At 48.0% G+C, this 22744-nt stretch overlaps 2 protein-coding genes across 5 annotated transcripts; both read right to left on the reverse strand.

Moving 5' to 3' along the window:
- Positions 1 to 635: 635 nt before the first annotated feature.
- ARL9 (ADP ribosylation factor like GTPase 9) lies at positions 636 to 6432 on the reverse strand. Of its 3 annotated transcripts, none has more exons than XM_061476797.1 (4): positions 5667 to 5794; positions 4513 to 4587; positions 2797 to 2972; positions 815 to 1909 (listed from the first exon to the last, which is right to left on the reverse strand). In XM_061476797.1, the coding sequence occupies exons 3-4, from the start codon at positions 2935 to 2937 to the stop codon at positions 1730 to 1732; spliced, it is 321 nt and encodes a 106-aa protein (XP_061332781.1). In that variant the 5' UTR covers positions 2938 to 2972; positions 4513 to 4587; positions 5667 to 5794; the 3' UTR covers positions 815 to 1729. The 3 variants fall into 3 exon arrangements, with proteins under 3 accessions (XP_061332790.1, XP_061332781.1, XP_061332772.1); XM_061476788.1 differs by lacking the exon at positions 4513 to 4587 and adding an exon at positions 6220 to 6432 and having other exon boundaries at positions 816 to 1909; positions 5667 to 5835; XM_061476806.1 differs by lacking the exons at positions 4513 to 4587; positions 5667 to 5794 and adding an exon at positions 6220 to 6344 and having other exon boundaries at positions 636 to 1909.
- A 1423-nt stretch (positions 6433 to 7855) lies between these two features.
- On the reverse strand, positions 7856 to 21981 carry SRP72 (signal recognition particle 72). Of its 2 annotated transcripts, XM_061477134.1 has the most exons (19): positions 21820 to 21978; positions 20715 to 20835; positions 18769 to 18892; positions 17816 to 17959; positions 16609 to 16720; positions 15428 to 15459; positions 14696 to 14820; positions 14549 to 14606; positions 14241 to 14372; positions 13748 to 13876; positions 13171 to 13243; positions 12527 to 12591; positions 11500 to 11595; positions 10962 to 11065; positions 10284 to 10361; positions 9525 to 9662; positions 9225 to 9262; positions 8757 to 8916; positions 7856 to 8113 (listed from the first exon to the last, which is right to left on the reverse strand). In XM_061477134.1, the coding sequence occupies exons 1-19, from the start codon at positions 21926 to 21928 to the stop codon at positions 7939 to 7941; spliced, it is 2013 nt and encodes a 670-aa protein (XP_061333118.1). In that variant the 5' UTR covers positions 21929 to 21978; the 3' UTR covers positions 7856 to 7938. The 2 variants fall into 2 exon arrangements, with proteins under 2 accessions (XP_061333118.1, XP_061333127.1); XM_061477143.1 differs by lacking the exons at positions 7856 to 8113; positions 9225 to 9262 and having other exon boundaries at positions 8763 to 8916; positions 21820 to 21981.
- Positions 21982 to 22744: the final 763 nt, after the last annotated feature.

Here is a 22744-nt window from a genome sequence, read left to right on the forward strand (position 1 = left end):
GTACCTTCCCGGGCAGCTGCACAGCAATGCATTTGCACGCGAAGTGTTCCCCAGCGGATGGGGAGTCTGGGAGCACCGCGTCTCCTCATCAGCATCCTCCTCTTGGGATGAGCAACAGGTACTGCTGACCCGCAGGCTGTCCCCAGCTCACCCCTTACCACTGCCCTCAGCCTGGGGGGGCTCGGTGGGCAGCGGCTGTATTAAACTGGGACTCTGCTGCAGCACAGAACAAGCCGCCATGCTTTGAAAGCGGGGACAGGAAAATACAGACGCGGTGGGGAAGCCAGGCACGGTTTCGAGGCTCAACCTGCGCGGTGGCAGCAACGGCCGGGCTGGCATGGCGCTGCCCAGCAGACGCTCCGGTGGCGCTGTGGTGCCAGGGCCCCGCCGCTCCCGCCCTCCCTCCCTCCATGCCGTGCCGCCCCGCGGCATCCCCCGAGCCCCGCCGCGGCTGGCTGAGGGGCCGGGTCACAGGGTCTCCGACCGGGAGGGGCTAACCCCCGCCACCCCACACGGCCCCGTCCCCACACACCGGCGCGCGGCCCGGCCGGCGCCATGGTGCGCGCTCCCGTCGCCACGGCAACGGCTGCTGAGGGAAGCGCTCCTGAGGAGAGATCCCTTCGTCCGGCGGGCCCCGGAACGGGAACCCGGTCGGCAGCAGAGGGCTGCGAGGGTCCGTCCTGCGGGAGGCTGGCCTCCAGGGTCTCTAGCCTCACGCCCTGCCCGGGTAAATGAGGCCCGGACCGCTGGTTTGGGTGAAGTTTTCTGCTTTATGCATCTGTTCAAAGGATGAAACCACACAACATTCATACAGTAATGCAGCCGCAGAACAGGCCCGTTACAGAACTTGCTCCTGGATCGCATTCTTGGAGTGTAATTCCAAGGACAATAGGAGAGTGACACTCATCAGGTACCCTTCCTCTCCCGCTGTGTAACACAAATCGCTTTCAAAAATCAACGTTTTTCACACGTAAGACTGCTTGCTTGAGAACAACCGGGACTAAATTGAAACAAGCCACTCAGCCCGATGGAGGAGTCTCCCACCTTCGGTGCCAATTTAACTTAAATGCTTCCAGTTACCACCTTAAATTACACCATTCTGTTTTTTCCCTGTAGGCAAAGAAACACTTAATGTCTTACTGCGATTGTCTTCTTGTTCTTACCTACTAAAGAAACAATAACCTACTCAATTTCCAGAGATTACTAATCTACCACTCCCTTAAAGGCTGGCTCCAACACAGCAACAACAAAAACTGTCAAAGATACTAACCACAGCACTTTAAATTTCTGACAGCATCAAGAAGTGAGGTCTGTTTTTCAACAGAACAACACTGGTAAGAGGGCTCTGTAAAACCTGAGGAGTACACATGTTTCAGTTTAAACCTGAGACACCAAGCCAGGTTAAATTCATTGGATGCAGCCTTGTTCCACTGGAGTGGATGCTTGATTCCCACCTGGCAAGAAGCCAGCTCAGCTGCCTAAGCTACACATCCTCTTAACTCTGCTATCTGGGAGACTACAAATACGCTAAATATTAGACTTACTTCTCAAATGTATTTTCAAACCACTACAAATCGGATTTTGTTACCAACTAGACACCATTTTCAGGGGAATCCCACACTCAGAAGGAAAAGATACCTGTACATTTCAGTTGCCACATGACAAACTGACCATACACTAACACTCTGTCTCCCTCAGCTGCACAGATCACATCGTAGGAAAAGAGCTGTCACTGTGCTTCCAAAACCAGCTGTGCTATCAGCTCCTTGGCATCCTTCATGTTGGAGGAGATCTCGGAGCCATCTTCTGCCACATGGGTGCCAATCAAGAACATCTTCCTGTTGTCCCCAATATCAGACAGTGCCAGAGCATCATGGATATCGGTGATGCAATATGCACCTTCAAGGTCCTGATACACAAAACAGAAACAAGACCATTAGTTGCAAGAGGTAGCAGCACTATTCCCATGTTGCTGTTCTGTTTCTAGACATTTCAGTGTTAATGACACCAGTGTAACACTACCCATATGAGCCAGACAAAAGTCTTGCTGCCCAAAGTGCCCAGCAAAGAGCTACAAGAACAAGGCAAACACGCTCTGCATGCCTTCTCAGCTACCACTGTGGGACCTAGAGTAACAGCAGTAGCACCTGTGTTTGATGAAGCCAAAGCACTCAAGAGTAACACTACTAGAAACATGCCCAAGTTACCAGAAATTTAGGAGGTAACAAGGCAGAGTGAACCGAGCGCACAGCTCTCATAACAGAAAATCTGGGCTTAAAACCCCTGGGCTGTTCTGCCATCTAACATTGTACCACAGGCACAATCCTGCCCCAGGTACAGCACCACTCTTGGGAGAAAGCACTGCCTTATGAGGAAAGCTGCTCTTCTCTCATGCTTCAGCAGCAGCCTTAGAAGCAACCAACCTGACAACCTGAATGCTAACAACGGTGCTTCACTTTTTGGCTCCTGCTAGGTAAAGTGGTACTTCTAGACAGACATTCAGAACAGAAACTTAACTCCAGGTCTGACTATAGTCTCTCCTGCAGCTCTCAAACCTTGCAACTCTACAGTAGTTTCTACCATGATTTCCACCCACAGTTCTGACTGCACCATCTCCAAGCACAGGACCTGCATTTTGTAGATCCAAAACACAACCTCAGACTATTTTCTTTTGTAGTCAACAGGTGTCCCAGAAAGACCCCCAGCTCCCAGTCATAAGGCCTGCTTTGAAAGGCTCTGCTGCTGTTTTCAGAGCTGCTGCCAGCCCAAGCTCAGCTAGCAGCAGGGAACTCTTACCTGCTTGTTGGCCAGAACCACCACCGGCAGGGTGGAGTTGCTCTGGATCAGTTGATGAAGCAGCTGTTTTGCCACAGGCAGTCGGGCATGATCAGCCGAGTCCACGACATAGATTAGCAACAGCACTTTGGGCAAGTACATCTTCCAGTATGAACGCAGAGATTCACTGCCCCCGACTGGAAGAGAAGAGAGCAGCACAGGGTTCACCAAGTAATCCAAGCAGCACTGCTCCCTCAACCGCAGATAGCAGGCTTTGGGCTGAAAACCCATGGTGTCTGGGTTTTCAGTATTTGAGCTACTATATATAAGACTGGAAATAGCTTTATTTTCCCCAGTCAAGTTACATGCAGACATATGTGTACACTCTGGGAACAAAAAAACAAAATCATTTTAAGCTCTTATTGTGAGAGGACTCTGGGTTCAGTTTCTTATGCTTGCTTCCTGCCTTGTTGTTTCTTGCTCTCATGCAAGTAGAAAGAGGTCCATAAACACCACGGGATAATGTCCCCACATAACCCACCTACACATGCCTGCCTCATCTTCAGACAAAGCAGGCCTACAATTTCCAAAGAAGAAATTTAGGTCTGAGGCAGGGAGGGCTTTCATTGGGTTTGTATGACACTGGGGACTAGTTCAGAACTCCCACAGCTTTCATACTGTCAATAACCAGAGGTGTTTAGGAGGTGAGAAAACTCAAGCCTCAGCAAACCCTTCAGGCAATCCTTGGAAGAAATCTTTGCACAGGTTACATTTTTACATGAGCTCTTCACTGCTGGATACAGAGGAAAACTGTCCACCTTCAAAAGCAATTGCTTTTGCACATGCAGCAAGTTGTTCGAGATTGTTATTCCCATCTGGGGACAAAAAGAGTTTGGTGAGATTAGTAGGAGTAGGAAGAGTTAACAGTATATTAAGCATTTCAGATGTGTTTTCCACTCTTCAGGTCTTCTCCCAGGTATACTGCAGAAAGACACCTTCAAGAGTACTGAGGTACAAAAAAGGTCTAGGTGACTCTCCCAAAGGTAAAGTTTTCAGAACAATACAACTGCAGTTCCCTATAATGTTCTCCTGCCTTACATGGGAGCTCTTTTCAAAACTGACTTGCTAGTCAGCTGTCTTTTACTGCCCTTTTGCTGCGACTTTTACTGTGACTTTTTTCAGTTTCAAAACAATTTTACTTTCACTAAAATAAAAATGATCCAGTAGCTTCAAGAACATAGAAAGGGAAACATCATTTCCTGCTAGGGCATGCCTGCCTCTTCTTCAAGAGCCCCAGCATATCTGCAGGCAGTATTGCGAGTCTGTTGCTGTGGAAAGGAGCCAAAGGGCTGTGACTGATCCATCACACTTGGGACAGATGCCTGTGATTCTGTACTGTGATGTTGTGGGGCTTACCACCGCTCCCTTTGTTAAGTGCATTCATGCATAGCATAACCCAGGGGTCAGCAGCTCTCACAGAGAACGCTTTTTTATCCTGCAAACAAGTGGGAACCCAGCAGAAGCCAGAGGCAAGACATCACCCACTTTTTCTGTATGATGGTACAAATAAAAAGATAGAATGTTGATTTTCTATCCATCTAAATCAGCAAAATAAAACCCCTGCTGTCTGCTGATCACCTTGTGCCATGTGATCACAGCACAGGCTGCTAACCCCTGGACTAGGCGATGGTATAGACTGGATAAGTAACCAGATTAAAGAGCCATGCACGGATTTACCTGGCTGAAACTGGACTGAGATATTTCACTTCCCATGGGTCAGATCGCAGACAGCACATCTCAGTGACTACCAACCTGGACCAGAGAGGGAAGGACGACTCAGAAACAACAAGCTCTGCCATGGGGTACATGGCTCTGGGCCCAGGCCATCCCCAGGCAGGAGCAGAGATACATTAGGTTCCTCTGGGCTCAGCTAGACAAAACACCTCCCAGTAGGAGACACAAGTATCCCAGACCTACTATGACAGGGGCACAGAATACAAGCGTTTCTGGAGAGACTGTTTCCCCAAGACATGACAGACACGCCTGTGGTAGTACTACTTGGAATGAGACTGCCTTGGTGGCCTCATCCTCACATCCCAGAAACTTACCTGGGAACAGCACAACTCCTTTAGACCTGCTGACAAAGGTACAGAGGCATCTATGGGCTAGCTGTCAACTGAGCCAGTTGAGCACTGGTACAGTACAGTGCAGAAGTAGCAGGAAGCAAAGGGCAGCTTTTGCCTCCACAGAAGGCAAGTACTCTCTATACCAGGGACTGACCTGAATCCAGGGCCTCCACTTTGCCCTCAGCTAGCTGCACCTAGTACAGCTCTGACACCCCAAAAGCACCACAGGAGATGTTCTCTGCAGGCACAGGCAATACCCAAAAATCAGTGCTAAGGACAACACAAAGCTTAGTACGTACCTGCAGACATTAAAAAGTCATTAAAGACTAAAAAACACCACTTAAGAGTCTTTTGAACAAAAAGGTACAAAGTTTTTCTACCTCTCTTCTTTCAACTTATTATTTATTCCTCTTTGTCTCTTGCCCTTTGCCAGGCATAAGCACCAAGGCAAAGCTGTACAACACACAATGGCTATGAATCACAACACAGGCCTTACTGGGGACACCTCTGCTCTGGGCTGGTTTCATACCATTAGGCTTGTTATCCTTCTCTCTCTGGGAACTGAACTCCCTGGAGGACAGGGCTGAATGAACCTCCTCTAACTCCGGTGCATCATTTCCTTCAAGAAATGGGGTGGGAAAGCAGAATCTTCAAGGAGAAAATAATCACAACTTCATGTTATCAGCGCAGGCACAAGGGAACCCGATCCTGAGGGCACAGGATAGGAACATATTTTATGCCCAGTACTAAAACACGTTCACTCACTCTCCAGGAACTCCATCTGTAACTCTTCGGTGTTAACGCAGATGGCGTTGAAGCCCTCGGTGGGAGCCACGCTGCGCTTGACATGGTTAGTTGCCAGGGAGTGGAGAACACTGGTCTTCCCAGCCCCATCCAGGCCCAGCACAAGTATCTGCTTACCGTGTCCTGTACCCTGCAAAGCAAGTGGCAGCACGCTTAGCCAGGCACCCCGGGCATGTGCAACGCTCAGCAGGCCTGGGGCAATAAGGGAGCTTAACACGGGGTCGGGGGAGAGAAGCGCAAAAGACACTTCACAGTGGAGACAGTGCTAGGCTCCTGCGGCACAAGTACAGGGCCGCAGCGCCGGTCGGGCCATGGGACGCCGGCGACATCCCCCGGCCCGCCCGCTGCCTGGGGAGGGAAAGCGGAGAGTGCGGTCCGGGCTCCGCCGCGCTGCCGAGCAGGACGCCAGGGCCAAGCGGCCCGGTATCGCATCCCCGCCAAGAGGCTCCGTGCGGCCCCGTTAGCGTTGCCCGGCTCAGCGGCCTCGCCCGCTGCCCCAACCCAGCCCCGGTACCTGATCGGCGGCGGCTGTGGCGGCAACAGGGCAGTCGGGAGTCGGCGCTGCCCGGCTCCGGAGGCGGACCCAGAGCCAGGCCGCCACGGCAGCGCCCCCGGTCGCGGCCAGCGCCGCCCCCCACAGCGCAGCGGGCCGCAGACGGGCGCCCATGGCCGCCCCGCTCCAGGCACAGACAGGCGCAGGGACGCACAGCGCTCCCCCTGCAGCCCTACGTGCGCACGGCTCCCCCTGCAGCCCTGAACGCACGGCCTCTCCCCCCCATCCCCGGTCAGCTGGGCTGTCAGGCTGAGAACTTACCCGTGTCGGTAAAGCCGAGAGCGAACGGCGTCACTGGCGGCCCTCTGCTGTCAGAGGAAGGCGGGCGTGCCCCACAGCTGCTGCCGCCCGCATAACAGCATTTGCTTCATGGGCACCCATCTCCGGGGGAGGCCCATACAGGGTACTGTCCAAGCAGCCTGGACAGGGTTCCAGCAGTGCGACAGGGCAGCGTTTCCATCTGGTCGGTTCCAGCCAGGTTTGACCAGAGAAAATACCTGGAGAACGCAGAGTTGCATTCTCCCCCACTATCTCCTCTCCCTAAATCACGTCCTCTCACTGCAGGGTAGCACTCATTCTCCTGCAGTCACCAGCTGCTGGCTAGGAAGATGCACAGGACTCAGACAAGTCACTTAATCCAAGTGGCTGCTAGCCATTCAGAAAGCTGTTTTCTGTTCTCCCTTCTCACTTAGAGCACTATACATTTAGCCCCCCTTTCCCGATGCTCCCAGTGTACAGTCAAGGTAGTAAAGACTGTTTTCTATTCAGTAGATTTTTACCCCACAGGGACTCAGGGCTGTTTTTTTAAGCCACAGTTAACATTTTCCTTGCTCTCCCCCTCTTCAGTCCTTTGCTTTAAATTCTTTCAGAGACAGAAGCCTTTGCCTTTTGGTCTGACATAAGACAACACTCCCACTGAAAGTCCATGTATGAGAAAACGGTTTTGCTACATTCTGACCAAACCAGAAGTTTACAGAGGCGTGAGAGCTGCCTGTAGGGTGTTAGGAAAGCAGACACACCTTCCACCAGACCACCAGATTCCACCTGAGAAGCACAATGCCTCTTCCACTTAGCCCACCACCACTAGCCACTTCAGTTTAACTGACTCTTGTTTTGCGAAGCCTGCTAGAGTAAGGGTTGCAGAAAAGGGACACCGAGTCAGCTGCCACACATTTTGCCATGCTTTAACAGCCCTGTTCTCCCCCTCACATTATCTTCTGTATCATGTACCCAGATGTTGTTTCCCAAGACCCCTTTGTGCCTGTGCTCTTTGGTGATCAGAGACTGACTGCAATGAGACATACTGAATTATGCAGTCGGACACACTGTCAAATAAATTTGCTAAAGGCCTCAACATATACAGGAGGAGCACAAAACTACATTTCAAGAAGTTCTTGATTATTCCACATCTTTTAAATGTTTGGCAACATGGACAGATTTCTTCCTAGAGGCTGCATTTCAGTTTAATGGCAACACGAAGTCACAGTGGGGAGCAAGCGTAAGGAAGGTGACTGAGCAGACTGACCCATCTGAGTGCCTACCCCAGCCCATCTTCCCCCAGACACCCCACTGACAGGACAGAGATCCAGATGCCAAGTGTCTTTCTCCAGCACTTGCTTTCGACCTTTATTCTTCAGCCAGCATCACCTACTGAAGGAGGGAGGTTACATGTCCTGCTTTCTACCACCCTCCTTTAGACCCTTTCTTTTTCTTCTGCTGCTGTTTCTTCTTGGTAGCTGGAGCACCAGCTGGTTTTTGGTGCCTGGGAGGGATGACGTTACTTGTGGCCGACACAGCTGTACCGCTGCCAGGCCGAGGGGAGGTAGGTGGGCTGCTGGCAGTCCTACTGGCGTCCCTGCAGGGAAATGAAAGAGACACCACGTGGGTTCACAGCCACCCACAAGATGTAGCACTACTGCAGGAAGCTGACAGCAAAAAACAGCAGCTGCCCAGTAAGGTATGGGAGGGCACTCATGCAAGGAGATCTTAAATAAGCTTCAACATACGTCGAAGGGCTGGATGATGGGAACATAACTCAAAGGGCAGGCAATCACCTTCTAACTGATGTTTACTACATAGTGTAAGTCCTCAACAATGAAAGCAAGGCTGATTTTTGAACAGATGTGTGACAGCTCACACAACATGAGAAGCCTTTCAGCTCCCCACACTTAGGCAGAGCAAATCCAACACCCTTTCTCTCTCGTTAAGCACAAAGGCACCTTTGTGCCAGCCCTCCTCAAAAACACTGCTCAAGCCAACCCTGCCACAAAAGGCTTCTCATGCTTCTGTTCTGAGACAGCTGTATAAAGAGAAACTATCAGACAGCACTGGACCCTGCATTGCTATTATTTTAGAAGTACTTCCTTCTCTCAGATGCTAGTAAGTGACCATCTTGCTGTCAGGCCTCATATACATTGGGAAACCCTGATTCCAGCTTCAATAATCAGCATCAACTTAGAAGGAAGTGTTTTCCCACATCATGACTAATGGGTACTTACAGTTCAGAGGAGCCAGCTGTAGTTGAACCCTGAGTCCCCTTGCCAACCTGATCCTTCTTCTTGCCCTTCTTTCGGCCACGATAGTAGGAACGCTCTCGCATTGGAAGCCACCGCTCAGGGTCAGGAGTCACCTTAGGGTCATAGTTCTTAGGCAGCTTTCCTGCACAACACAGTGCCAGGAAATGAGACTGGGGTCAACACACTAGAGAGGCATCACCAAGGGATACATATAGCAGTCAGTAGCCAGGAAGTGCAAAGAGCCCAGCAACCCACACCATCCTATCAGAGTGCTGCTCTCACTTCAGTGGAAAAATGCCTCATCCAAACAAGCTGTCACAAAGATCTAAGCTCACATGAGCCCAGTCTTAGCAAAGAGCTCCAGCTCCTGGGGAGCTCAAAGCTGGCTATTTGAAGAAACAATCTGGTGAGCTCCATGGAGCTGTGTTGTGTCAACAGCTAGCAACTTACCCTTCTTTTTTTTCTTCTTCTTCTTCACATCCCCTTGTCTGAAAAGCAAGAAGAGAAACAGCTGCTGTGACACAGCATGGACACAGCAGACAAGCCAACTGAAAACTAGCTGTGGATAAAGCTGAACCATTCCCAGCTCTCTCAAAACTTGGTCTACTGCTACCTCACACTCCTTGCAGCTAGACATCGGGGGCCCTTTCTACCAGCCTGCTTTCCACAGCAATGCCCCCACCACACTAGGAGTGGTTCTTGTGCCACACCAAAGGATGACTGCACCAGAGGTACAGCAGACCGCTTTACCCTTGCTCTTTCTGCTGGTTGTCTCCAGTGAGCTTCCCAGCTTTCTTCCGAATGTAGGTTGCTCCGTGGGAGTTCTCCAGCGCATCGACATCTACTTTCAGTGATAGGGTATCCGAGGAAGGCAAGTGTTTGCTAAGACTGCAAGGGAAGAGTTCAGGGATGCAAACCGGCAAGCAAGAAGATAAACACCCAGGTTTGGCCAGATAGCAACACGCAACATCAGCTTAACAAATTCAGCCTGTTAGCAATGCAGACACCAGACAGGCTCATGGGGCTAGTTCCAGCTCTGTCACCAGTTTCTTATACAAGCTGGGATAAGCTGCTTAATCACCACCTGCCTCACTTTTCTTTATTACAGAGAAAGAAGCAGCAATTTCCTTTGAAAGCTGCTCAGGATGACAGTATGTGAACCTGATATTTTGGGTAACTGAGAGCTTCGCCACATTTTATAGGGCACAGTCCGGCGTTACAACCACAGGTTTCATATTCCAACAGAAAATACAGAACCTATTTTTGGTTCCATTATCAATTCTCAGAGAGAAGAAGGCCAAAGATAAAAGGATCCCAGAACCCACAGTAATCAAACCAACTAAGGAAATAATAGAGCTCCAGACAGCTTGACCTGGATATGTAGCTGTTCTGGAGAAACTGACTGCCTTCAGGTGAGAATGGGTCTGAATTGTCCACACAGCTGAAATAGAAGGGACCAATGCCCAAATAACCCTTTTTCTTTGCTCTGATACCACCTCAAAAGGATACACTTTAGCTTTTTCAGGGTCCACCAGGGAGTAGGCAGAGATTAGCTGCGCCAGAGTATGCACATCTTTTGGGTTTTGCCTTTGTAAGGGGAAAAAAAAAGGACCAAGTTACCAAGGTACACATTCATCCCAAAGACCAGCATCATCATGCAGTGCTTCCTGCTGCAGCATAGTTGTTGTCTGTGCAGACAGGCATGTCAGTCTGTGGTCTCCTCCAGAGCATGTCACCAAACATCACCTGTGGACAAAGGGAGGTGCACACTTCTCCACAGTATCATGAAGCAGGCAAAGAAAGGGAAAAAATCCCTCAGGTCCCAGCAGCAAAGACAAGTTAACAGTGTGCTGTCCCCCCAGTCTCAACAAGTGCATAATAAACACTAAAACTTAAGACATCCATGGTTTATATAGCACTAGAAAAACTGATGCATCCCTGTCCCCAAAGCAATCTTCAATGCACACAAGAGGCTTCTGGGACAGGTCAGCCAGGTTTTCAAGTATCAGCTTTGATCAAATGAACTATCCCCCCTCCTTCCAAAGCATGGCTTTGCACTGGAGCCCCTGTGTGACAGCAACTCTAAAGCATGGCTACCAGTCAACCAACGCTGTCAGGTGCTGCCTGGCACAGGGCAGATTGCAGACGTCTCTGGGTGGAGATCTGTTCAGCAACCACCCAACTCACTTCCAGAGCTCCTCCAAGTCGCTGATTGCTTCCTTCTTCCTGCCATGTTTTAGTTTAAAGTTGGCAGCTTCCCTTATCAACGACAAATGGACAGGAGACTTTGGCTGAAAGACACAGCAGCCGTAATTAGCTCCTCATTATCACAGCACAGTGCCCACCTCTAGCTGAGACCTGGCCCCAGAGAACTGAGCTAGCACCCTGTCACACTGAAAGCAGGCCACCTTTGCTCACCACGATATGAGGCAGAACTGCATGGGACAAGGCAGCTTGGTGGTCCACAACGTGTTCTAATCAGGGAGAAGAACTGATTGCTACATTTGAGCACCCACTGCCACCACTCTTGTAATCTGACTGGAGCTCCCCGTTTGCAATACATCTAAAATAATGAAAGTGTGATAAAACAAATGCTCCGAAAACAGCTCACTGGTCCCCAAATTCCCAACTGGATGAGTTGCTGTGGCTATGCATCAACAGGAAAAGCTAATCTGAACTGGCTAGAAAAACCTAGAGAAGACTAGCTCCTCTGGTTCCGACTTACCTGGAATTGCTGATACCACTGGATAGCCTGTGCGAAAACTTCAATTGCACTGTCAATGTCCTCTTCATGACTGTACATTGTCACCAACGCAGACACCTGCAAACAAATATTCAAGAGCAGCTTATAGCACATCTTCAAACAAGCTGTACACCCAGAGAGTCAGAAGTTAAATGATGACATTTCCTAAAATCAGCACTAATGTGAGCTTCCTGCTCCATCCCTAAAAGCCAGCTGTGGCAACAGACAGGATACCCAGGCAAGACCTTCCTACCTAGGTTCCTCCCAAAGAAATGTCCCCACCAGTCTTCCTCTTACAGTACAAGCTCAAGACTGCATTCACAGAAAGAACTTCCTTGTCTGAGCACTTTCTTTGCTTGCACTGGACACAGTGAGATGATACAGACACCACCTGTGTGTCTGCACCCCAGCTGTAACTAGAGATGAGGCAGGGTAAGGAGCTGCTAATGCTGAACTGCCCCTATAAATTACTTTGATCATTAGCACTTGCAGTTGGAACAGACCCATAACTGCCAGCCTCTGCTCAAGATGCTTAGGTTGTACACTTCAGCATCTTCAAGGTCAAAAAGCTTTTTGGAATGCCAGATGGAGACATGCGTGCAGACCAGGGTGATGCTGTGGGGTTGGAACATGTGGCACTGTCTTCCCTAATGCCTGTTGTCCTAGAGCTGCTTCAGAAACTTCCAACAGTACATACCAGGGAAGCAGCTGTTCCAGTCATGTTATGCAAGTAAATCCAGGCAACATGCAGGTCTGAGCGATTACAAGAGAGCAGGAATATAGGCAGAAAGCATCTATGCTGACAGGCAGAGTACTTCTATGGCTAAATTCATGCCACCTGATGCAAATTATAATCCCACCTTTGTCCAAAACAAGGAAGATGGGCTCAAAATCCCTGCAGACACTCAGGTCAAATGAAAACCACAGCGAAGAGGCAACAAGGAGCAGGCAGCACAAAGCTGTGCTACCCGAGAAAAACCTCACACAGTTCAGGCTGAGTTTTGCTTACCATACCAGGCTTGTGCTGAAGTTCTTCTATGCTCCTCAGGATCATGCAGGCTTTGGTAACACTGCCTACAAGACACACAGGGAGGAACAAGTTCTGAGGGACACAGTAACACTTCAACCGGCCAGTGAACTTCCAGCCAAAGGTAAACAACGGGAACATAACAATTCTCCTCTTGGAACACCTCCCCCATTTCCAGGAATAAAGGACAAGCCTCCACACACACAAAAAAAAAGAAAAAACAACTTTCTGCCCTTGCCACATCCTGCAAGGATTCAGGAGCAAGCTTTTGCAAGCAGGGTCTTGTCTTCCAGGAGGAACTCTGGACTGCCTGACTATATACAGGAATGGTACCAGCAGGGAGCCACATACTACTCCCAAGACCCTCCTGCCCAGAACAGATTCAGCCCTATTACAAAGGCTGTGGGCATCTCTGCCAGGAGCCTCTGAAGCCTGGACATCCAGACATTAAGCTATAAGCGTTATCCTGCCATAGCCATATATAGAGAATACCCAACTGAAAGTATCTCTGCTCGCGACCTGTCACAACAGTGATTGCAGCAAAGACTGCCCTAAAATCTGTTTTTATCATCCCTCGTACCATTACCATGTGCAGACACTTCCCAACAAAGTAGGACACTGGATACCTTGTGCAATTTTTAGCTGGGCCATCGTCAGCTTGATCTCAGCTGCATTGGCAGGGTGCTGGTCTGCAAAGTCCTGAGAGTCAGAAGAAAGAACAATTCAACATGTGTGTGGGCACCAGGCTGCTGCTTGTGCTCAGTCACAGCAAGCTGGCAAGAGCCAAAGGAAGCCTTCCAGCACAGGCAGGCTTCAGCACAAAGTTGAGGTGGGCCCCAAAATGTGCCAGAGGCCCATCACCCTCTCAGATTTCTGTCCCAGGCCACTCACTCTCCCCAAAAAGGAAGCTGTTGCAAACTGCTTGCAAGCAGAGCAGGACAGCACCAGAGCTCACTGCTTACCCTACATGTCTGCTACAGCTTCCCAAGCATAAAAATCAGAGATGCAAGAGAATGATTCCCATTTAAAGCAGCATCCTTCAGCTGGGTGTAAATGCTTTCCAGCAGCATTAAACCAAACCAAAATAAGTATAGTCAGACACTCTTGGGAATTTAACGCAGACAAAATAAACTAAGAGGAACAGCACAAGAGAATACAAAGCACAAGTTTAAATGGAGCTTGTCCAACTTTTTCTTAACCTACCTGCAGAAGCCCTACAGCCTTTGCATGCTGCTTCTCACGACACAGTTGGGCAGCCTGGATCAGTACAGGGAGAAGATGCTCAGGGCTCTGTGACTGCAGGCTTGCTGACAGCTTGCGGCACTGATCTGCCTGAGGAGTGGGAAGAGAGAATACACTTTTCTCAACCTCTGTAAGCAACTAATACAGGGCTAACATACCAGTTGTATCTGAGAAGTGATGGTTTCCCTGAAGTGGGACACAGAACCAAGAAGAAGGCCTCTTAGCAGCACTTCAGATGCAGCTAAGAACCCCACACACCCCTTCTGTCTTTTAATAATTTCCAACCATCCTTCCTACAGCCACATTCAAGTCACTACATAACTGTCTGTTCTTTTAGGGACCTAAACAAAGTGGTCTTATCTTTTGCCACAGAACAACTACGTATCCATTTTTGCCTAGTCAAACTCATGTGGAGTAAATCTGCAGCTACTTACTGCAGATAAGTCTCTCCTACCTGGTTAGTGTACATTGCCAGCAAAGCTTTGTTGAATTCAATCGCCTGGAGCTGTTTCTTGGAGAGTTTGTGTTCAACACCTTCTGCATTGGTCAGCTTCACCTTTTTCTTTGAGTCAAAGACATTTTGGTCCTGGGGAAATTACACATCATGAGAAGATTTCACTACGTTCTTTGAAAATGAAAAAGTCTCTAGGCCTGTGATTTAACTACTGTTTAGGAAGAAGTCTTTCCTGGTTATTGCCCTTCTCTCCACAAAAGTAGAGATGCAGGCTCAGTAACTACATTGAAAGCAAGTTAATTCTATACCTTGTTAATTGTGATGATGTTATTTGCAATGACAGCAAGGAGTCCTACATCTGTTGGCCTGCAGATACGAAAAGTAGAAAGCACATTATTAAACAATGGTCTCTCTACAGATGGAAGACTGAGCATTTGTTCTAGAAAAACCCTTACTTCAACTTGATTATTTGATTGTAGAGCTGTAGAGCATCCTCTGTACGACCCTGCAGTTGCATGATATAAGCCATCTGACCATGAATAATGGCTAGTTCAGCTTCAATGTCTTCCTCTGTCACATCCTGAAGGAAAATCAAGGCAAAAAGAAAAAAAGCTGCCATCTCACTTCTCTTTCCCTGGCTTCAGCATTCGGCTAGCAAATGTCTATAAGCTCTTTTGGGTAGCAAAGTAACCCAGCTATTACAGATGAAGGTTGTAGCCATAGCACAAATACAAGCACATCTGGGTTAAACCACGGGAAAAGAAAGCTTCACCTTCTTCTGCAAGAATCTGAAGATACCCTTAAATTGTGCCCTGAATCTACCCCTCAGTTCGAAGTGACAGTGATTACAAATCTCCTGTTTCCCACAACCCACTCAGCATGTCCATCCACAGTAGAGTGGGTCCCAGAGTGGTTTCACACAACCTTTACCCATTTTGCCTGCACCAGCACAGGCAACTGTGCAGAGTACAGCAGCAAACAGCTAACAGTATTAGCTACCCTTCTGCAACAACTATGACTGCTGCCCCGACCTCACAGCAGGTACCAGCAACAGCAGCAAGTTGTGCTGGGTAATAACTGCACAGCAGCTTTGGCCACCCTCTGCTACCTGCAGTACACTTCATGACTGCACCCCTGTTCACACTGGTGCAAAGCAAACGCTTTCCAGAACAACATTAAGAACTTACAGAGTCTTCCGACAGCGACTGGCGGCACAGCTCTAGAAGGAAAAGCAAAATGAAGAACAGAATTTAGAAGGCTTTAGAGACAAAAAAACCACCTAGAAGTATGGGGGAACATAACATTTTTTTCATGTATCCCTGAAACTTCTGCAGTGTTACAAGGGCACATCAGACAGGTCTGACGATGGATGGAAATAAGCATGAGGGAGAAGACTACAAGATATGGAAGAAACATCAAATGCACAGGAGATACTGTGCCTCCCAGAGCTGCCTTCTGAGAGCAGTCACACACTCATTTTCTCTCCCGAGCGTATTTCCTTAAACACAGCTCCTGATCTTTTATGTAGTGATCACTCAGCTGCAACTGCTCACCACCTTGGGAGTTATTTTAGAGTGCTGCAAGTCTGCAATATTCAGATTACATTTCCCTTTATGGGGAACAATTCCATCAGTTTTCAATACACATACCAGTCACTTCTTAATGTTCTCATACACCTCACCAGAACATCAGTTGCTTTGCTCTCCAAAGGACTACGATCACACTACATAGGCCTAAATTACACATACTTAATAAATCAGTTGTACGAAAGAGCTGCTATTCTATCATCAAAATTGGGAGAGAACTGACCTATTTATCTGCAAAAGCAATCAGAACAGAGAGAAGCTAAGTCTTCCTAAGGCTCCCCCAGTCCAGCCTGCTTTTTCTGTTTTCAAACACACACAAACCCCGCTTCTACTCCATATAAAAAGTCCTCTTTGCAAAAAAGCTCATTTATCGGCTTATACTAATTTGATACCTAATTCGGACTATTAAGTATTTTTATTTTTTTAAGTGTATGTTTATATATATACATATATCTAACAAAACCAGCAGTTAGAGTATATTAAATATCATGCTTATGAGAAGAGATTACATTCCTGACTACTTCCTACTTCAAAAAAGGCACTGCACACCAATCAAGGCTGTAGGAGACCCAGGAGATAGCACATGCCACATAGCTCTGGAAAAGAGCTGCGGAGCAACGTGTCTACAGAAACACAAGTTCTGTAAGGAACTGTCAAAAACTTACAGCTCCTGCTGCTGGTCAGTTTGTAAGTTTTGAAAACCTCTTTCCAACTCTGTCTATAGAGAGCAAGTAACTACTTCTATCACACAAAGCTTCCCTCTCACCTCACCATGTTTTTACCTTCCGCTCTCTGTAGTTTTTTCATTGCTTCATTCAGCTTTCCTTGCCCAATCAATGCACATGCACTGTTATAACACAGCTCATAGGTAGCTTCTCGAAGGCCCAAATCCTCCTAGCATGAAAAGCAAAATGTAACTGCATTAACACCAACCGAGCTATACAGTTTTGACAGATAATGGACACAAACTATAGTTTTCATGCACATTCAAACTATTCCTCTCAAAGTAAATTCAGAGGCAGTTTTAAAAGCGCAAACAAGTCACTGCAAAGGATCTTCCCTCACACTGCACAACCAAGTCAGAGGCAATTGACAGGGCAGCAATGAAACTCCAGCCCAAGTTTAGGGACTACTTAGGATACTGAAAGAGGGAAGGTTATGAACCACTACTCTAGAGAACCAGAAAGCATATCCACAGAGCTGAACACAACGCTGAGCATGCTGTGCACGCCTCCAAGGACAAAGATCTCTGAATAAATGAGAGCACTAAGATCTGCACTTGGTCATGAACCAAAATATTCCCAACCATAGCTAGGTGATCCAGGCAGTTAGCTTTAACCTGGGCAGGAGGGTAAAGAGACACAGGGAAGTGCTAGTCACAAGTGTTCTGCCTAATGCAAGCTCAGAGAAATGTACTTCCTGCTCAGTTGTGACATCTACTAACAGGCTTCCAGTATCTGAAGGGGGATTATAGGGATGCTGGGGAGGGACTCTTCATTAGGGACTGTAGTGACTGGACAAGGGGTAACAGGTTAAAACTTAAAGAGGGGAAGTTTAGACTGGATATAAGGAAGAAGTTCTTTACTGTAAGGGTGGTGAGGCACTGGAATGGGTTGCCCAGGGAGATTGTGAATGCTCCATCCCTGGCAGTGTTCAAGGCCAGGTTGGACAGACCCTTGGGTGACATGGTTTAGTGTGAGGTGTCGCTGCCCATGGCAGGGGGGTTGGAACTAGATGATCTTAAGGTCCTTTCCAACCCTAACTATTCTATGATTCTATGAGTTTCCTAGAGATCAAAGGTGAAGTACAATTCATGAACAATAACAGCGTTATTCCCTCCATACAGGGAAAGCTGCTAGGTGATCTTCAATGCACTCAAAAGTCGTTAAGAGACAGGAACACATTTCTATCCTATTAAATATCTACAATTCCATATCCTATACTCCTTGGATCTCACTCTTACACATATACATGCACCCACTTACTTACTGGCATCACCTTCTCCCACGTGCTTTGCGCTGCCACAACAGCAGAGAGGTTGGTTTTTCTCTCTTCCTCATACTCATCCTGGGAGTTGCGGATGAGATCCCTGTATGCAGCCAGACAATCGTCATAACGCTCCAGCCTGTACAGCTGAGAAGTGGAAGGGATTAGCCTTCAGGACAGTATTTCCCTGCATATGTCAGTAACTACAGTCTCCTCCCTTCCTCCCCATGGGCTGTGGGCTGCAGAGCATCATACGTTTTAAAACTACTAATATCTGCATCTATCTTTAAGGGCAAACTCTACAGATTAGACTTGCAAGGACTCAAACAATGACACCACATACCTGCGCACAAACAGCATAGTTCTTACTCCTAAAACAGCTTTTTTAAAAGCAGCAGTTTACACAGTTTTGTCATCAAATAGCCCTTTTCCAGCTTAGATAACCTCTCTATTTTTATTTTTTTTCAAGGAAAGGTTAAATGGCGTTTCATGCAGCTGAGAGAAGATAGCCAATTCTTCACAAAACTATTCTGATCTACCAGGGAGAAACTAGAGAAGATACACAACTTCCTTTCTGCTTTACTTCTAATGCCTGAGATGGCAGCCCCTGCAAACCATCCCTGGACAGGTATCTAATGCAAGCAGGGGTCTCAGCCTCAAATAAACTTTATCAGCTCTCTTCCATCTTCCATCCCCTCAGCCAGATGACTATTACCAGGCCAGACCCAAGGACAGCAAGTTACAAATGTATTGCTTTGGTTGAGTGGCAGTAAGGTGACAATGCTGCCTTCAGTGACAAGAGTCTGAAGCTCCACAGAAACTGAAGCAGTTGGGAACTGTACCTCTCCTTACTTCCCAGACAGAGAAGGAAACTCTGTCCCCACACTTGCCCCACGTTAGAGGGGCAAGGTATCCAGCATATGAAAATCCCACCAGGAAGAAAAGCTCGTAATTACCACTTGTCCATAAAGCTCCTTCAGTTTGTCTGTCTGCTGACTGGCACTCTGAATGGTCTTGAGAGCATTTTCAATACGATTGAGCCTGTATTCGCAGTAGGCCTTCTCAAAAGCAATAATATCACTGCAAGAACAAGACAAAGGTTGACAGCATGCGCTGTAGTCTTCATTCAACAGCATTCAGCCACCTGAACACACTTGTTTAAGCAGCCCTAATTAGTCACAGACTGCTACATAACCGAAGAGCCAAACACCAGAGGTGAGCACACGATCCCAGGTTACTGAATTATGTATCTGTTGAGTGCTGAAAATATCTTAAACCTACTTTGTGTTCAAAAGAGAAGGAATATCAAAGCTCCACCTAAACAGGAGATTCTTTTTTTCCAGTGTTTCCAGACACATGGCATTTCAAAACCCTGTTTCATACTGATTATGAGAATCAAATGCTGAAAGGTAAAATGATACCAAACTTCATTATGTGACTCCTTCTTAAGGAGAAAGCATATCATTACAGCAAAAGATTGCTTCTGTAAAGTTTCAAAGACAGTCGACTAAGAGAAATGAAATGGTATGAAATACAGTCCCTCTTACAGCCTGATACTAAGCCAACGGTAACATTAACCTGCTTTGAAATATCAGCCCAGCAGAACTGCAGCAAAAGAGTTTGCTGATGCTAAGATAAAATTGGCTTCAAAGGAAGCTCACACCAGCAGGGAAACATTATCAAACAAGCAGAGCCTTGAATACTCTGTGCCACTTATCCCCGAGTTACCACTTAAGCCAAAGGAAAATTAATCGGTGATTCCCTTAGTCTGTAGTAGTTACCAGCTATTCCTTTGCCTATTTAAAACTATCTGTCTAGCTGAGTATTCAGGGAGTCTGAAAATGAACAATTAAGAATTAAAACAAAGCAGTGGCTCAGTCTCACTGCAGGACAGGACAACTTTAAGACAGAGCAAGAACCACCACTTCCCCTGCTCTGCAGGATGCAAAGACAGGCACACAGTAGAGCCAAGCTAAAGAAATTAGAGGGAAAACTCTGAAGCCAGTTGAATTTAGAGAAATTACTCCTCCTTCTCCTCACCATATACTAAAAAGATAAGTTAAAAAAAATACATCGATATATACAAATAATCCCCTTCCATCCCAGGAAAAACTGAATGAATAAGGCAATTAAGTTTTATCCAGATGGGAACACAAACGTGTATGTTTTATTGCACTAATATTACAACGCACTTTTCTGGAAGTATCTGAAATACAGATGTTGTCTTTCAGGACTAAACTATCTGTATTACAGAGCATTATCTGAAATACAAAAAGTTTGCTGCAAGGCAGTTCTGGGGTAGCAATTTTCACCCTAGCTATTGCACAAAGTGCCTCTTTATCAGGAAAGATAAATATATGTCTGCTTAATGACACAAATTGAAAGCCTGGCTTATTCTCAAACAGAAGTTGTCCTCAAGGTCCTGATTTGAGAACATGTACAAAGGGCTTGCACCACCACAAAAGCTGAAGCATCACCTTCCAGCTGGCAAAGAAAAGGAGCCCAGGGAGCAGTATGAAGAAATGGCCAAGCAAAGCCAACAGCTAGCTGCCACTAGCAAGGGTTTTTCCTTTCTCTCTTCACTCCCCACGAGATCTGTCCTCTCCCCTTGTACCACCTATGGTGCACAACATCAACAAGCAGAATTAGGTCATGAAGATGACTGGAAACTAGATTAGCGACAATCCCTTCAACAGCAAGATGTTAGACTGTCTTAAACTTAATCAAACCACCTCTGACACCCAGAACAAATTGGTGCTTCACTGAGAAGCCCAATCCCAATGGCTCTAAGCACCTCCCACCCTTTATTTTGTTGCCTATTAGTTTCCCCCCACAAAAGCTGCAGTAGGTTCTCAAAGACGCGTGGTTTCATATTTCTAGAGTACAGCAAGACACAACTCACTTGGTTAACACTTTCGTATGGGTGTTGATTACACTGAGGGCTTCCTTGAAGTTCCCGTTCTGGATAAGACACACTACTTTACACTGAAGTGCAGTCACATCATCTTTGCTGATCTGCAGTACTGGAGAGGAAAACAGTTTCAACACAGCAATCTAACTCATTATCACACACACTAAGGCTTTGCAAAAGCCAAATGCTGTTACAGTTGCAAAACCCCATCACTGAGATCAGTTATGCCAATTTAAACAGGTCCTGGCATGGCTCGCCTTGGCTCAGATCGTGAAACAAATCCCGTCAGGATAAAGGATCCAGTATAAATACTGAACTTACCCAAAGTGATTGCTGTGCTTTGGAACACAGCTGCACCAAAGGAGCTGTACACACCTGGACAAACCTTTCATTGGCATTTGACTACCAGGCAGAGAACATAGTGCCAACACCTGAGTGCCACGTAAAGCGTACACAGGAAGAAAGAGGCCTGACATACAAGAACGACACGGCCCGACACAGGCAGTCATTTTATATGCTAATACTTTCTGCCAAAGGAGGCAGTGAGGGAGAACTAGGAGAGAGAAACTCGGCCACAGCGTGCTTTATACTGCAATCTCGCTCCGGATACCAAACTATCACAACGAGAGCAGACTTACTTCCGAGCATTGCCACTCCGAGTGAGTGGGTCCCTGCTCACACCACCTCCCCTCCTGCTCCCAGGAGAAATCCCTCCTTCCTCCCGCCAGCGACACCGAAGGAAACCCCGCCGGTAACCCCGAGAGCTCGGCACACCGCAGCGGCTGCGTCACGCTACCGCCGCTCCCGGGGCCCGGGTGGCTGTCCCGGTCACCTCCCCCGGCACGGTAAGAGCTACCGGGAGCGGAGCGCGCCGGAGCGCTGCTTGCTCGCAGCCCTGCAGGCGGAAGCCACCCGTTCCGCACCGCGGCCGCGCCCCCATCACACCGACCCTTGCAAAAGGCCAAGCGCACCGCGAGGAGCAACACCGGCCTGCAGAGACGTGAGGTGGGGGGCGGGAACGGCTCCGTGCCTGGCCCGCTCCCGGGAACAGGCAGTCCCGCAGCGCACACGCTGGCTGACTCACTCACTCACTCACTCTTGTTAACGGATTTGAGCGCGCGGGCGAAGTCGCCATTCTGCCCGCAGCGGTTCACCTCGCTCCACAGCGCCGCCGCAGCTCCCGGGCCACCCGCCGCCGCCGCCATCTTGGAACCGGGAGGAGAAACACGTCGGGAGGGGAGGCACCGGCGGCTGCCCCGGAAGCGGAAGGACCTCCCTGGGCTCCTCCCACAGCTCGGTCCCTCACACCGCCGTCGGCAGCGCTCTGTCAGCATCTCTCCGGCGGGCCAGGGCCAGGGCCCGGCCCCGGCCCCTCACAGTCCCGTAAGCCGCCTTTCTCCGCACAAGCACCCGACAGCAGTATGCGACGTTGTGAGAGAGCTGTGTGCAGCTGTGGCGCCCTGGTTATTGCCACATTACTCAGCTCAGCTCCCCTTCCCGTGTTACAACTGAAGAGCTTTTTTTTTTTTTAATGCTTTAATCAACTTTTCCCCCCTTCTAAGAATAAACTGAAGAAAAAAGTCGACCGACGTGACCGGGGAGAGAGCATGTGGGGAGGGTGAAGGAGGTGATTGCCCTCCTCAAGGGGTTTTCCGCCATTTCCCCTCACTTTCTTCTTCTGAGACTCCCATCCGTCTTCAAATTTCAGAAATTATTACAAATATTAAAGGCTTGTTTTTTTCCTAATAAAAATTTACGATGTTCTCAATACATCAGAAGGTGCCTATCTACCACTTTGTGTAACAACACCAACAAACCAGAATAATTCAAACAAACAGAAGATAAAGTGCAGATGTGGAAAACAACCAACAAAGTCAGCTCAGTGCAACTAGTGCAGCACAGGGTAATCAAGCTTCTTTATACATTTTATAGAGTAATCCAAGTTAAATTACATGAATACTCTCCCGGAAGAACTACAGAGTTATCTGACAATGACATTAAAGAAAGAAAAAAGCAATTGG

This window comes from Pezoporus flaviventris, unplaced genomic scaffold (assembly GCF_033815535.1).
Source record: "Pezoporus flaviventris isolate CSIRO_AGI_PZ_B2104156 unplaced genomic scaffold, CSIRO_AGI_Pfla_v1 ptg000002l, whole genome shotgun sequence".
NCBI lineage: Eukaryota > Metazoa > Chordata > Aves > Psittaciformes > Psittacidae > Pezoporus > Pezoporus flaviventris.

Bases quoted from the DNA above. Each gene is read 5' to 3' on its own strand.
- ARL9 (XM_061476788.1), bottom strand. From the start codon at position 6,372: ATGGGCGCCCGTCTGCGGCCCGCTGCGCTGTGGGGGGCGGCGCTGGCC. The intron at 5,836-6,219 runs GTACCGGGGCTG...CTTGCTTTGCAG, and splicing joins CCACAGCCGCCGCCGATCAG to GGTACAGGACACGGTAAGCA. The intron at 2,973-5,666 runs GTGAGTGAACGT...CTTCTCTTCCAG, and splicing joins ACAGATGGAGTTCCTGGAGA to TCGGGGGCAGTGAATCTCTG.
- SRP72 (XM_061477134.1), bottom strand. From the start codon at position 21,928: ATGGCGGCGGCGGCGGGTGGCCCGGGAGCTGCGGCGGCGCTGTGGAGC. The intron at 20,836-21,819 runs GTGAGTGAGTGA...TTTCCTCTCCAG, and splicing joins GCTCAAATCCGTTAACAAGA to TACTGCAGATCAGCAAAGAT. The intron at 16,721-17,815 runs GTAAGTAAGTGG...TTTTCATGCTAG, and splicing joins CGTGGGAGAAGGTGATGCCA to GAGGATTTGGGCCTTCGAGA.